The sequence below is a fragment of the Cetorhinus maximus genome, chromosome 5 (genome assembly GCF_964194155.1).
Source record: "Cetorhinus maximus chromosome 5, sCetMax3.hap1.1, whole genome shotgun sequence".
Classification (NCBI taxonomy): Eukaryota; Metazoa; Chordata; class Chondrichthyes; order Lamniformes; family Cetorhinidae; genus Cetorhinus; species Cetorhinus maximus.
This window is the reverse complement of record NC_135883.1, coordinates 33,997,537-34,012,714: the sequence shown is the minus strand read 5'-3', so window position 1 is coordinate 34,012,714 and position 15,178 is coordinate 33,997,537. Positions and strand designations below refer to the sequence as shown.

The following is a 15,178-nucleotide window of genomic DNA, read 5'->3' as shown; positions in this document are numbered from 1 at the left end:
GTTCAATTCCAGATGCAAATGTGAGAAAATTAGGATGGAGACCCACAGCACTGAGTCTCCGCCTCCTTTGTGTTACCCCGGGACTTCCAGGCTTTGTCTTGAGGGGGGGGAATGGAAAATCAGGTGCACCCTGCCTGAATGGTGCCCAGACTCAGAGAGAGTTAGTAGGAAAATTGACAAGATAACTTGCAATCCATTTTATGTGATGTTTGACTTCAAAGTACTTGATCTTGATAGTAGGTATGGAGTAAACCTGGAGTTAACATAAACCTGGAGTTTATGTTAGAACGCTCTAGCAGAACCTTGAAAAAATAGCATCAACATCGAAAGAGGTTACAGCGGCCGATTGGGAGGATCGTGGAAGTTCTCCCGCCAATTCTTTTTAAATTCTCCGTCTCCTTGACCTCCTACATTTTCCCAATGTACCAAAAGTTAATCACCCAAAAGAAACTTTAAAAAAAATTGGTTAAAATAAAAGACAGTAAAACTCTTTTTTTGTATATATCCAGACTCTGCACATTAGATGGAAGATCGTTGCTGGGTGCTGCTGAATTAGAGAACAACCAATATTATGTGGCCGTGGGATCAGAGAAATTCAAGAAGCTGCCCTATTATCAAGCCTTGTCAAAGAAAATTTCAGGTCGAGAGACTCAAGGGTAAGTTTTAAACATTGCTGCACTAGTTCTTTGATGTCTTAGCATATATATGTGTGGTTAAAGTTTTGCTATGTCAGTAGAATGTTATGTTTTTTGGTTCAGTCTTGGGATGTGGGCATCGCTGACAAGGCCAGCATTTATTGCCCATCCCTAATTGCCCTTGAGCAAAGGGTCATGAGCCCCTTCTTGAACCACTTCAGTCCATGTTGTATGGTTGTAAGCATACCCACAGGGCTGTTAGGAAGGGAATTCCAGGGTTTTGCCCCAGCGGCACTGAAGGAACAGTGATGTAGTTCCAAGTCAGGACGTTGTGTGACCTGGAGGAGAACTTGCAGTTAGTGGCGTTCCCATGCATCTGCTGCCCTTGTCTTTCTAGAGGGTAATGCATAAATTATATTGTGCAATGCAAAATTAAGTGCTGCTCCTAGATTGGTGTAAGGAGTTTTAAGATTTTTCAGGAGTGAGATATTGGCTTTTCATATTTTTAAAGCGAATGCCAGATCACGGAGATTAAATCTGCTGACTGGAACTGCTAAACTTGCTCTTAGAACAATATGTTATCATTTACTTTTTACTGCAGGCAATATATCAAAACTTCAATGTGCTGAAGTAGTGATATGATTGTAACGGCAGTATGTTGGACTGTAATTGCCTGAGATTTGTATGAGGTAGTGGATATTCACACCATGGAGTTATTTTACACTTTCTACACCTGCCGTTAATGGGGTGTTAACCAACTCAAAATGGTTCTGGTAGCATTACCGCTGATTAACACTGTGAGTGTGTACGGCTCCATTTTGCAAGGGGTTTAACGATGTCTAGAATGCCTGAATGTTCAAGGCAGTAGAGTCATTTAATATGCAAATCCGGTCCAATGATGTAAATAGGGCTCTGATTACTAATTTAGGTTAGGATCTGGTGGGAGCCTGAATGATGCACGCTCCACTCCCTGGCCGGTGGAGCCAAAGAAGCCCGAAAGGGAAAATGAGAATTTATTTTTGTGAAACCAGGAAGAGCTGAAAGGCTTGCCTGAGCACTCCAAAACAGATCTAGATTGCTGTTGCCCTGACCGCCACTCCTATCCACCCTGATCACAACCCTCCCCTTCCCACTAACCTGACCTTGTGTGGTGGCTGGGACCGGGATGACGAACTCTAGGGGGATAAACATAAGGGACACTTCACCATGGGGGAGCATAGGAGTGGGGTGAGGGTATTGGGACTTTAGGAATGGGGTGGGAGGGTGGTGCGGTGGTGGGGATAGGGTTTGGTTTCAAGTCTGGACTCGGGTCTGAGACTGCCTCTGCCTGCTGGGACTCCACCACCCTCAACACCTGTTGGACACCCTCCGGCCCCAAGTCAAACCACCTACCTGCCGAAACTGGGCAACTTTCAGAGGAGATTTGGGCTTGGGTTTACGCATGTGATGCAGCATAGTGCACATGTGCAGACACAAAAGATTTAGACACAAGAGAAATCCAGGACAAATGGCATCCCAGGAAGCTCACACCCAGGATAGTTAGTCACCATGGCTGGGGCAGTTTGATGTTAGGGGTGTTACAATCAGGCGGGGAGGGGTTGAATGGCTCCCCTCTATTCCCTCTCCTCCTTGCCAGTTCCATGGGTGTTTAACTTCTTACGTGCTGTGACCGTGAAAGACACATTCAGACAGGTTTTATTAAGATTTTAAAAAGAAAAGAGGAGAGTTTTTTTATTGTATTTAACAGTCTAAGTATAACAATAAAAAATACCCTGACTTTCACACTCAAACACTCAACGTTCACACACACAAATAGATTACAGAGTTGGGGGGGATAGACTAAGTAATTTTGAGTCCAGTAAAATTGATGGGGTATACAACTCTTGAAGGTTGGTGACTTGACTGGTTTCAGGCTGAATTTGGTGACCTTACTGCTTTAACTTGGTGGGCTTGCTGTTTTCGGCATTGAGGCGGTTTAAAGTTATAGGAGGACTATTCATCTATTCTTTTAGAGACAGCAGTGCTGGGTTGAGTTCTTTTTGAAATCTCTGTGTTGCACCTGGATAGTCAAAATCAGCAGACAGGGTTCAAAATTTGTTAGTTGGATGAAGAGAGAGAGAGAGACAGAGGGAAGAAACCCATTTAGAGTCTTGTTCCTTTAGCATCTCAGTTGCTTGTGTCATTCTGCAGAGACGATAGGTGTTTAAAGGGTTAGATTGTCACATGACCTTCTCTCCAACTGCCCAGGGACCCAAATATGGTCCTGGCTAGCGTATTCCGGTTTGGTAGAGAATTTCTCTCTCGGCCAGGGTCCCATTGCTCAAATGATTATATCGAGTGGTTTGACGTCAGCCAGTTGCATCCCCAGCTGATTATCTGGATGCTTTGCTAATGTGTTAGGGGATAACCCCCATCCATCCTCTTACACAGCAATTGGCCCCTGGTGTGGCTAAAACAGCATGCTTATACTCCTTTCAGGACATGCTGACCTCAGCACTCACAATGCCTGACTTAAATAGTGCTCTGCATTTAAATGGGGGGGGTGGGCAGTGGAAAACCTGAGTGCTCTCTTTATAGGGTGGCAGTGCAAAATGTGGCTGGCAAAAACTAATGGTTCCACAGGTGCCTCCAGAGCAGGATTTCGGTCTCATAATTCCTTCACCATGTGGTAGGCAGTGCAAATGGAAGCAGGAGATGTGGATGGGGGACAGCATGTATGATAGGATCTCTCAATCTCAGAGCAGGCAACTGCAGATGGAGTGGGAAAAGAGACATGGACACACACGCTGGTTGTGCCTGAACCCTTAGATTAAGAACTTAATGCTGGTTGTGTTCCAATCAGTTTCATTCTCCTGATCTGGAATGAATTCCACGTAAATCTGCATTTAAATGTTGTTACATTGATGACAAACAGTGCTGGCCATTCAACCTGTAGATCACATATGGGTCTTATTCTAAGGTAAGTTAGGTAGTTGACACTCCAGTCTTCCCATTGAGTCAAAAGCCTGAATTGTCATTTATTTCCATACGCTCCCGAGTAAGCTTTAAGAAGTGCAAGATGAATAGTCCAGGTGACTGGCATCTTCAACAGAATTTCCTATTGTCTGACCACAGCCCCAAGTAGGGCTATATAGTTGATATGATATTAACATGGGGGAGCAAATTGGTATGTATTAATGCTAATCTAGAACCAGCGACAAGTAGCCATGCAAAAAATCCTTAGGTAACTTTTGTAGTATTAGGGTGTTCAGGGCTGAAATAGTTAGTGTGTGGGACTGGAGAAACAGTGTAAGAGAGAGTCAGATGCCAACTAAGAATCTAGCTGGAGAAAGTTCATGGCTTAGACTTAGGAATACCTGGAAGAGAATTTTCTCTCTGTCGGGCGGGTGGTTTGGGAACAGGCGTGCATGGGCGCGTGGCTGATCGCCGCCCGCGATAGGCTGCGTGCCACCATTTTGTGTGGGTGGGCCAATTAAGGCCCGTTGAGTGTGACGTGCACCCGGAAGTACTTAGTGTTACCTGTGCGGGCGGGTGGGGGGAGGAGGGAGAGTTGGGGCCTGCGTTCTTTGTGCACATGCGCGAAAGAGCGTAGAAATCTCCCTGAGGCACGGAGCTGCCTCAGGGAGATTAGTTTGATTTGGAAAACTTGAAAAAAATAATTTAAAAAATTGTTGAGACACGTCCCCTCATGTGGCAGCGTCAATGAATTTTACTAAAACATTTTATTACATTTATAAACCCTTCATGAAACCTCATCCCGCCTGTGGATGAGGTTCCATGAAAAATGCGAAGGCCGCCGAGGCTCTTCACCTGCCCCCCGCCAACATAAAGGTTGGACGGGCAGCCCTGTTAATTACTTCAATTGCTATTTAAATGGCCTAAACAGGCCCTTTGACAGTTCGGCAAGTGTGCAGCCGACTCTGGTGTGCGCTCGCTGAACTGAATATCGGAATGACGACCGGTGACGTCAGGACGCATGCCCGATGTCACTGCCCGTCAGTTTACGCATCAGTGAGCGGGGCCCGCCCCTCCACACCGACCAGAAGAGTCAAGCCCTGTCGTCTTGTACATCTGTAAATAGTTATTTTCTTACAATAAACCAATTGTTGTTCAGACATCTATGGGCAGAATTTTACCCTTGGCATGTGGGTGCATGCCCGAGCAGGATATAAAGCGCGTTGACGTCCGCCGGGTATGCTAATATCAACGTGCACTCTCTCAATATTTCGCTAGGTGGATGCGCCCGCCATTAATGAAGTGGTGAGTTAAGGCTCTTGAGAGATCAATTGTCTCTGACTTTACATAGCCCATGCGATTTTCAGGCCATCGCACGGGCAAAACAGGCAGGTGGGCAGGCCGCAATTTGCGAAACCTCATCCACGGGTGGGATAAGAGGGGTCAGTGGCCTTATCAAAGTGATTAGTGAGGAGTGTAGGATATCACTTGCTGCGTGTTGCTTCTGTGAACAGGACAACTTCATTTCGTTTCAGAGCTGCTTTCAGAGATTTTAGCGGCTTCTCAGGAGTTCAGGACTCAGTGTTGTTTTCCAGACCCCCGGAGGATTCACACCGTATTAGACAGCCTTCCCTTAGCCTGGGAATGGGGATTGTGGTCTCCGCTGGAGGCACCTCCTCTGAGGAAGAGAGGGTCAGAAGGGGAAGGAGGCCAGGTGTCTCTATTCAGCCCCCAGAGGAGGGACCTGTGGGAGGACAGGCGCAGGCACAAGGGGCAGAGGGCCAGCAGGAAGTCCAAGGCATAAGGGGCCAGAGAAGACGCCACTATCCTGCCGCCAGGGTTTACAGGCAGCAATGCAGCTACCTCAATATGCCTGAGGTGCAATGCCAAAGGAGGCTCCATCTGTTAGCGGAGACAGTCACCTCCATTTGTCAGATGATTGGCCCTGACATCAGTTCCGACTCTGTGGGTGGACGCCCCATGCCAGTGGCCCTGAAGGTTACAGTGGCCCTCAACCTCTATGCCTCCAGCTCTTTCCGAAGGTCAGTGGGGGATTTTTCTGGACTGTCCCAATCAGCCGTCCACAGTTGTGTCAAGCTGGTGACAGACGCTCTGTTCAGGCGTGCATTGACTTTCATTCATTACTGTACAGATGAGACCAGCCAGGCTGAGTGAGCCAGAGGCTTCGCAGTGATTGCTGGCTTCCCCCGCGTCCAGGGTGCTATAGACTGTACACATGTGGCCATCGGGTGCCTTCATCAACAGGAAGGGTTTCCACTCCATGAACGTGCAGATAGTGTGTGATCACAGGATGCTGATTCTACAAGTTTGTGCTTACATCCTGAGACACTCCCAGGTCTCAAGGCTCTTCAGTGCTCCAGTCCGACTGGATGGATGGCTGCTGGGTGACAAGTGCTATCCCCTCAAAAGGTACCTCATGATGCCTCTCCGCCATCCAAGAACAAGAGGCCAAGAAGCAATACAAGAGGAGTCATGCCTCCACAAGGGCTGTGGTAGAGAGAACCACCGTTCTTCTCAAGGTGCGCTTCCGATGCCTAGACCACTCAGGGGGCGCACTGCAATACCCCTCAGGTCGTGTGTCACTGATAGTGGTTGCATGCTGTGCTCTCCACAATCTGGTACTGGAAAGGGGGGGACACAGTGGAGGAAGAAGATCTTGATGCAGCTGCACAGGCAACAGACGATGAGTCTAATAGTGAGTCCGAGGACGAGCACGGTCAGGAGAATGCTGAAGGCATAGACACTGACCTGGGTAACCTCCAGGGAGGCAGGGACACCCGGGAAGTTTTGATCCAACGCTCCTGTAGCTAGGCTTCTAAATAAGAACCACCACCACATGCCAGGGCTGCAGGCTCCATACTCGATCCCTGACAGGACCAGTTCCTTGGTCAACAACATACACTCTGTGCCATTGCAATAAAGTTTAAGGAGAAACATGTCCATCATAACATCATGGTCTACCCTGCACCCACAGAACAAATGAAGCATCCAGAGACCAGTTGCAAAAAAAACACATCATTTACTGGTGACTGACAAACATTGTAGAAATTAACATTGACCAGTATTTTACATCACACCATTAAAAAAAGAACAGAGAAATAGGGGAAACGAATATCACCCGTGATCAGGCCGGGTTGTGTTTAAAGTGCTTTAGGTTTTGTGCCTGCAGGCAGTGGCCAGTGCCACTTCTGGCATCTCCCCAGTCGCCGCAGCCTCATCAGATGCCACGGTCACTGACAGAGGGGCTGAGTAGGTGCTGCTGTCATCCGGAGCGCCCTGAGAGGAGCCCGCAGAGACGACGGGCAGCTCGTGTGCCAACATCAGGTCGTTTTGGACCTCCCTGCTCAACATTGACGGGCGGGCACCTAGCTGGGATACTGGGTGCCCAATCCATCTCCCACACTGACACTAACCAGCTGAGGTCATTGCCGGTGTGAGGGCTTGCAGGTCTGAGTGCATCCCCAGGAACTCTTGATTGAGTCCCTGGAGGAGCCTCTGCATGAGAGGTCACTCTCTCCATGTAAGAGACATTGCGCTCGGCCATGAGGGTCAACACATTGCTTATGCTCCACAGGGACTCCTCCACAATGGCATGCATTCCTTCATGTATCTCCACCAGATTCTCCTGCACACCCTGCTGGACTTCCAGCATCTGCTGCCTCATGAACGACTCCAGAGGCCCATCATCAGCCACCGACTGAGCATTGTCCTGGGCCCCAGCTGTTCTCTGACTGCCGGCGCCCTGGGCAGTCTCTGCCTCTGCTTGTATCTCAAGCGAGTGCGAAGTGCCCTCACCAATGTGCACCCAGATACTAGACAGCGATCTTATGTCCACCGAAGTGCTGGTATCTGCACTAGTGCCTGCTTGACAGAGAGGGTGTGATGCAGGTGCGTGCTGAGCATGGTAGGCCTTCAGGCTTATCACAACGAACGGCTGCTGGTGAGTCTAAAAGGGAGAAGAAGGATATGTCATTTGTTGAAGCTGTCACACTGTCACTGTGCATGCCTGGCACCCTGATGAGACAGAGATCTGCGTCATGGTGTCCTCGTCTTTCCATTATCAATGGGGATTCCAGGTTCGAGGCTCACATCAATATAGAGACTACACTCCCGGCAAGGGTAAAATTCTGCCCTGTCTCTGAATCCCTTAGCCAACCACAGTCAGCGTACAACAACTTTCCAGGTCTAACAGCATCTGTGGAGAAAAAAAAAAGTTAACATTCCGAGTACTTATGACTCTTCTTCAGAGTCATAAGGACTCGAAAGCTTAACTCTTTTTTTTTCTCCACAGGTGCTGTTAGGCCTGCTGAGTTTTTCCAGCATTTTCTGTTTTTGTTTCAGATTTCCAGCATCCGCAGTATTTTGCTTTTATATTACAACAAGTTTTCCTCTGGTTTTCTGTCAGAACCTCCTTATAGAATGGCAGAGATTGAGTAACCAGAAGAAGAGAATGAGTGGAGTGGGCACAGGGAAGTGGGAGAGAGAAATGGTTTCAGGTTGTGTACTCCCACTGCACCATCCCTTGTAGATTTCTGTTATTTTCTCAATGTTACAAATGCTTCCCTTGCAGAGATGATATTACTGTTAAGTTGAAGGTTTTGTGTCATCTTATCTCCTGCCATTTTTAAAATGATTCCATTTCTCAGCCTAGGGCTTACTTAATCCAGTATCTCTCCCCAAGGATAGGAAAAACTGATATTACCTATTCCTTTCGATATCACAGTTATAATTCCTATCTGTCATGGAGTGATATCAGGGCCAGTTATGGCAAGCCAGTGGTCTGAATGCCTCATTCTGATAGCTAAAGGTGAAAGAAGATTAAGTCGCATACTATTCTGCTACAAATAAACTAGACTGAACGTGCTGCTACAGAGGCCTAATCTATCTTATTTTATCCTAATGAAATTCTGCAAGCCTACATTTGATCTCAGACCTTTGGTGTAAGTCTGGTGGAGACTCCAGCGAAACAGTTGTAAGTGACCATTTATACTGTCTTTCTGGGGTTTTCACTGTCTCAGAGTTGTAGCAGGAGACTGCTTGTTGTGTTGTGTAATTTCAAGGCTGGCATCTCTCCTATACATTTCCTAGTTACATGGAATCTCACAGAGTTCAAAGCACAGAAACAGGCTATTTGAGCCAACACGTATGCTCTGCATGAACTTCCCCTCTCTGACTCTTAATCTAACCCTAGCATTTCATAATTTGAGGTTGATTAAAAAGTGCTTCATGGACCCAGCATTCAGATATCTACTATACGTTAACTTTGGTATGTAGTTACGTGTTTTATTGGAAGCTTTAATGTAAATATTGTTGTTATAGTAAAACCCCATTATAGTACCTGCAGTCTTAATTATGCCAGTAGATGGCACTGTGGTAGGAAGTTTCACGTTACATCTTGCTCATCACAGGTTTGCTCAGCTTGACGTTCCACATTGCGGCTGCTGTTAAGATATATATGTCGGGTTGCAAACTCTGGTCAGATTTATTGCAGGAGGCTTCAACACATGATCTCCCCCTCGAACTGCCTAGCTCAGTCATACTACCATTCGTTTTCCATTTTCAGTACTTTTATTACGAAGAAATGAAAGTGTTCAAGAAATTGAGATGTCCCTCTATTTTTTCTCCCACCGTAGTGTCCAGCTGATTAAAAATTCCTGCTTTAATTCCTGAAGACTCCAGGCCAATCCTGGGTGGTTAGCAACTGTGCATCCATCTATATATGTGTGTGTGCGTGGCAAATTTGTAGTTAGTTTCTGGCCTCTAGTTAGTTTTGTGGAAAGGTTTTTTTTTTAAACTGATTTTGTGATCCTCAATTTTAAATTGGTTAAAAACTGGTAAGATTTTCTTTCTCAATTTAAAAAAAAAATCATTTGGTAGGAGTATGACTTATCCTTGTTACTTAGACCACAGATGTCAGATCAAAAACCGAAATTCAACACTCTAGTGTGTAACAGCCTCTACATGGATCTTCTCAAGTGCCTTCATGACAAAACGGCATTTAGTCTTATTCGGTTCTCAGTATCAACGCTGGGTCACATGTCTAAGATTGTTTTTCATAGACTTTTTCGCTGTCATGCACACCAGGCTTGATGGTGTTACAGCCAACCTTCCAGCCAGCAGGGTAATTTTCTCTATTTGCTAGTGAATGGGTGAGCGTGCACGAGCTTTAACATGTTACCTATAGAATGGCCAACTGGAACGCCCTTGATTACAATCTGATGCACGATGCCTTTATAATGAGCACTTAATACCTTTTCTCTAATTTTGTTTTTACACTAAATGAAATTTGCCCTTTGCTTCTCAATTTTGTGGCTTCAGTTTTTTTTTAGAAACTTTTCTACCTCTTCAACCCTGTGTTTATTGTAGAACCCTGATAAATTTTTTAATACTTATTTGCAGCTAAAAGTATTCAAATTCATTGAAAGGAAACATTTTAAATCTTCAAATGTTCATCTTTTTTGTGGTAAGGTTTGTAGCTGGTGCTAGTATGCAGATCTGTCAGGCGAACTAGATGAGTGAAAGTTAAATTTAGTCCAAGCATACAAATATTTCCACCACTGCTCTGTTTTTAATGTATGGGAAATAATGTTGCTTTTATTTTATGGCTATTCTTAGCAACTTTTCGCTCCTTAAAGTTTGGTCTTATAAAACTCTCCACTTGCCTGGATGAGTACAGCTCCAACAACACACAAGAAGCTGGACACCATCCAGGACAAAGCAGCCTGCTTGATTGGCACCAAGGATCCTTAGACAGCACCTTCCAAACCCATGAACACTACCATCTATAAAGACAAGGGCAGCAGATAGATGGGAACACCAACACCTGGAAGTTCCCCTCCAAGCCGCTCACCATCCTGACTTGGAAATATATCACTGTTCCTTCACTGTCGCTGGGTCAAAATCCTGGAACTCCATTCCTAACAGCACTGTGGGTGTACCTACAGCACAGGGGCTGCAGCGGTTCAAGAAGGCAGCTCACCACCACCTTCTCAAAGGAAATTAGGGATGGGTAATAAATGCTGGCCCAGCCAGCGATGCCAATATCCTGTGAACGAATAAAAAAAATCAATGTTTTTCAACATTATTGTTTTGATGCACGGAACTCAATACACTGAGCTTCGAAGGTGAACAATTCATTATGGCAGATTTTTGCTAATATTTGAAACGTAGGGCTGGATTTTATGGCCCCATGGGGGCAGGTTGGCAGTGGGAGGGTTGTAAAATTGGGTTCCGTACCCCAAGGGCGCTATTCCCAATTTCTACCTACCCACCCCAGCTCCCACCACAGTTTTACCAGTTATGGGGAAAGCGTTTGGGGGCCCAACCAACCATGGGCAAATTGAGGCCCTTGAGCAGCCTCGTCCCACCACTGCTAGGATTTTAGCTGTGCCAGGTGTCCAGCCGGCAGGTTTCACTGGGCAAGCTGCTGGCTGGTCAAGGGGTGATTGCCACATTTATGTGTCCTCTGTGTCCATTGGTTGTCCGCCCATGTCTTCCCATCCACATGTTCCCCCACCCGCCCCGCTGCCCTATCCACCTTGACCCCCATCCCTCTTTCCCCGGCCTGCTAGCCTGGCCCTGGCGAGATCCTGGATAAGTCCGGGCTCCATCGCTGACCACCACCTTCAGGACTGGCTGCAGTCCCAGAAGTGGCAACCGCTCCCAGAGGCTGGATTTACTTACTGTTGAGGGCAGAAGACCTGCCACAAGCCAGTTAACGGCTCAATACCCTGGGGGTTACTATTTGTCAGAAACTGAACTGAACTAGCCATATAAATACTGTGGCTACAAGAGCAGGTCAGAGGCTAGGAATCCTGCGGTGAGTAACTCACCTCCTGACCCCCCAAAGCCTGTCCGCCATCTACAAGGCACATGTCAGGGGTGTGATGGAATACTCCCCACTTGCCTGGGAGAATGCAGCCCCAACAACACCAGGACAAAGCAGTCCACTTGCTTGGCACCCCATCCACCAACATTCACCTCCTCCATCACCGATGCATAGTAGCAGCAGTGTGTACTATCTACAAGATGCACTGCAGGAATTCACCAATGCTCCTTAGAGAGCACCTTCCAAACCCACGACCGCTGACATCTAGAAGGACAGGGGCAGCAGATACATGGAAACACCACCACCTGGAAGTTCCCCTCCAAGTCACTCACCATCCTGACTTGGAAAAATATCACCCTTCCTCATTCCTCAGGTCAAAACCCTGGAACTTACTTCCTAACAGCAAAGTGGATGTACCTAAACCACAGGGACTGCAGTGGTTTAAGAAGGCAGCTCACCACCACCTTCTCAAGGGCAATTAGGGATGAGCAATAAATGCTGGCCTAGCCAGTGACGCCCACATCCCGCGAATGAACAAAAAAAAGAAATAAATCGCCATTATATGGCTGTGGGGCATGCTGGTAAAGAGGGCTCAGGCTCATCCTGACATTTACACTGGCGTGGTGCATAAAATCCAGCCCCTGGTGCTGGCAAAATAGTGGCTGGGATTTGCTGGACCCACTGTGTTTACAGTGATTAGATATATCCCACTGTGTTTACAGTGATTAGATATATCCCATTGTGTTTACAGTGATTAGATATATCCCATTGTGTTTACAGTGATTAGATATATCCCACTGTGTTTACAGTGATTAGATATATCCCACTGTGTTTACAGTGATTAGATATATCCCACTGTGTTTACAGTGATTAGATATATCCCATTGTGTTTACAGTGATTAGATATATCCCATTGTGTTTACAGTGATTAGATATATCCCATTGTGTTTACAGTGATTAGATATATCCCACTGTGTTTACAGTGATTAGATATATCCCACTGTGTTTACAGTGATTAGATATATCCCACTGTGTTTACAGTGATTAGATATATCCTATTGTGTTTACAGTGATTAGATATATCCCATTGTGTTTACAGTGATTAGATATATCCCATTGTGTTTACAGTGATTAGATATATCCCACTGTGTTTACAGTGATTAGATATATCCCATTGTGTTTACAGTGATTAGATATATCCCACTGTGTTTACAGTGATTAGATATATCCCACTGTGTTTACAGTGATTAGATATATCCCATTGTGTTTACAGTGATTAGATATATCCCACTGTGTTTACAGTGATTAGATATATCCCATTGTGTTTACAGTGATTAGATATATCCCACTGTGTTTACAGTGATTAGATATATCCCACTGTGTTTACAGTGATTAGATATATCCCACTGTGTTTACAGTGATTAGATATATCCCACTGTGTTTACAGTGATTAGATATATCCCATTGTGTTTACAGTGATTAGATATATCCCACTGTGTTTACAGTGATTAGATATATCCCACTGTGTTTACAGTGATTAGATATATCCCACTGTGTTTACAGTGATTAGATATATCCCACTGTGTTTACAGTGATTAGATATATCCCATTGTGTTTACAGTGATTAGATATATCCCACTGTGTTTACAGTGATTAGATATATCCCATTGTGTTTACAGTGATTAGATATATCCCACTGTGTTTACAGTGATTAGATATATCCCATTGTGTTTACAGTGATTAGATATATCCCACTGTGTTTACAGTGATTAGATATATCCCATTGTGTTTACAGTGATTAGATATATCCCACTGTGTTTACAGTGATTAGATATATCCCACTGTGTTTACAGTGATTAGATATATCCCATTGTGTTTACAGTGATTAGATATATCCCATTGTGTTTACAGTGATTAGATATATCCCACTGTGTTTACAGTGATTAGATATATCCCATTGTGTTTACAGTGATTAGATATATCCCATTGTGTTTACAGTGATTAGATATATCCCACTGTGTTTACAGTGATTAGATATATCCCACTGTGTTTACAGTGATTAGATATATCCCACTGTGTTTACAGTGATTAGATATATCCCACTGTGTTTACAGTGATTAGATATATCCCACTGTGTTTACAGTGATTAGATATATCCCATTGTGTTTACAGTGATTAGATATATCCCACTGTGTTTACAGTGATTAGATATATCCCACTGTGTTTACAGTGATTAGATATATCCCACTGTGTTTACAGTGATTAGATATATCCCACTGTGTTTACAGTGATTAGATATATCCCACTGTGTTTACAGTGATTAGATATATCCTATTGTGTTTACAGTGATTAGATATATCCCACTGTGTTTACAGTGATTAGATATATCCCATTGTGTTTACAGTGATTAGATATATCCCACTGTGTTTACAGTGATTAGATATATCCCACTGTGTTTACAGTGATTAGATATATCCCATTGTGTTTACAGTGATTAGATATATCCCATTGTGTTTACAGTGATTAGATATATCCCACTGTGTTTACAGTGATTAGATATATCCCATTGTGTTTACAGTGATTAGATATATCCCACTGTGTTTACAGTGATTAGATATATCCCACTGTGTTTACAGTGATTAGATATATCCCACTGTGTTTACAGTGATTAGATATATCCCACTGTGTTTACAGTGATTAGATATATCCTATTGTGTTTACAGTGATTAGATATATCCCACTGTGTTTACAGTGATTAGATATATCCTATTGTGTTTACAGTGATTAGATATATCCCACTGTGTTTACAGTGATTAGATATATCCCATTGTGTTTACAGTGATTAGATATATCCCATTGTGTTTACAGTGATTAGATATATCCCACTGTGTTTACAGTGATTAGATATATCCTATTGTGTTTACAGTGATTAGATATATCCCATTGTGTTTACAGTGATTAGATATATCCCATTGTGTTTACAGTGATTAGATATATCCCACTGTGTTTACAGTGATTAGATATATCCTATTGTGTTTACAGTGATTAGATATATCCCACTGTGTTTACAGTGATTAGATATATCCCATTGTGTTTACAGTGATTAGATATATCCCACTGTGTTTACAGTGATTAGATATATCCTATTGTGTTTACAGTGATTAGATATATCCCATTGTGTTTACAGTGATTAGATATATCCCATTGTGTTTACAGTGATTAGATATATCCCACTGTGTTTACAGTGATTAGATATATCCTATTGTGTTTATGGTGGCTGGATAGATCCTGTTGTGTTTACAGTGATTGGGCAGATCCCATTGTGTTTACAGCTGCTGGGGAGATCTCAGTGTGTTTACAATTGCTGAGGAGACCCAGGGTGTTTGGGAGGGTGCACTGGAAGTTTGCACTGATTATCTAATTAGACAATTTGTCAGTGTTGGTCCTGGGCAGGTTAGTTGGGTCCAAAACCTAAACGTAAAGTTTCAGCTGCATTCATAGGCATCATAGAATGTCCCTCTCTCTCTTTCTATTCTATACATCTTTGGTTCCTCCAAACCTTATCTCAATGGAGCAAATATTTTGTTTAAGAATGGGTTATTCTCCACTAAAGTAAAGAAGGAACTTGCACTTATGTAGTGCCTTACTATATATTCCAGGATGTTCACACGTTGAATAATTTTTGAAGTTGAATTATTGTTGCTATTGCTATAATAGTCATTTTGTGCACAGCAAGATG

The 15,178-nt window shown here is 44.2% G+C and overlaps 1 protein-coding gene across 8 annotated transcripts in view; it reads left to right on the top strand.

The window, feature by feature from the left end:
- Positions 1 to 15,178, top strand: part of dcdc2c (doublecortin domain containing 2C) — a 247,501-nt gene that overhangs the window by 95,705 nt on the left and 136,618 nt on the right. For all 8 annotated transcript variants that reach the window (XR_013576581.1, XM_078541685.1, XM_078541684.1 and 5 more), the window contains exon 7: positions 510 to 656. Coding sequence is in view for 7 of the 8 variants with exons in the window: in XM_078541685.1 (XP_078397811.1) it covers positions 510 to 656 (147 nt within the window). In the remaining variant the exon portion in view is untranslated. The remainder of the gene's footprint in view (positions 1 to 509; positions 657 to 15,178) is intronic.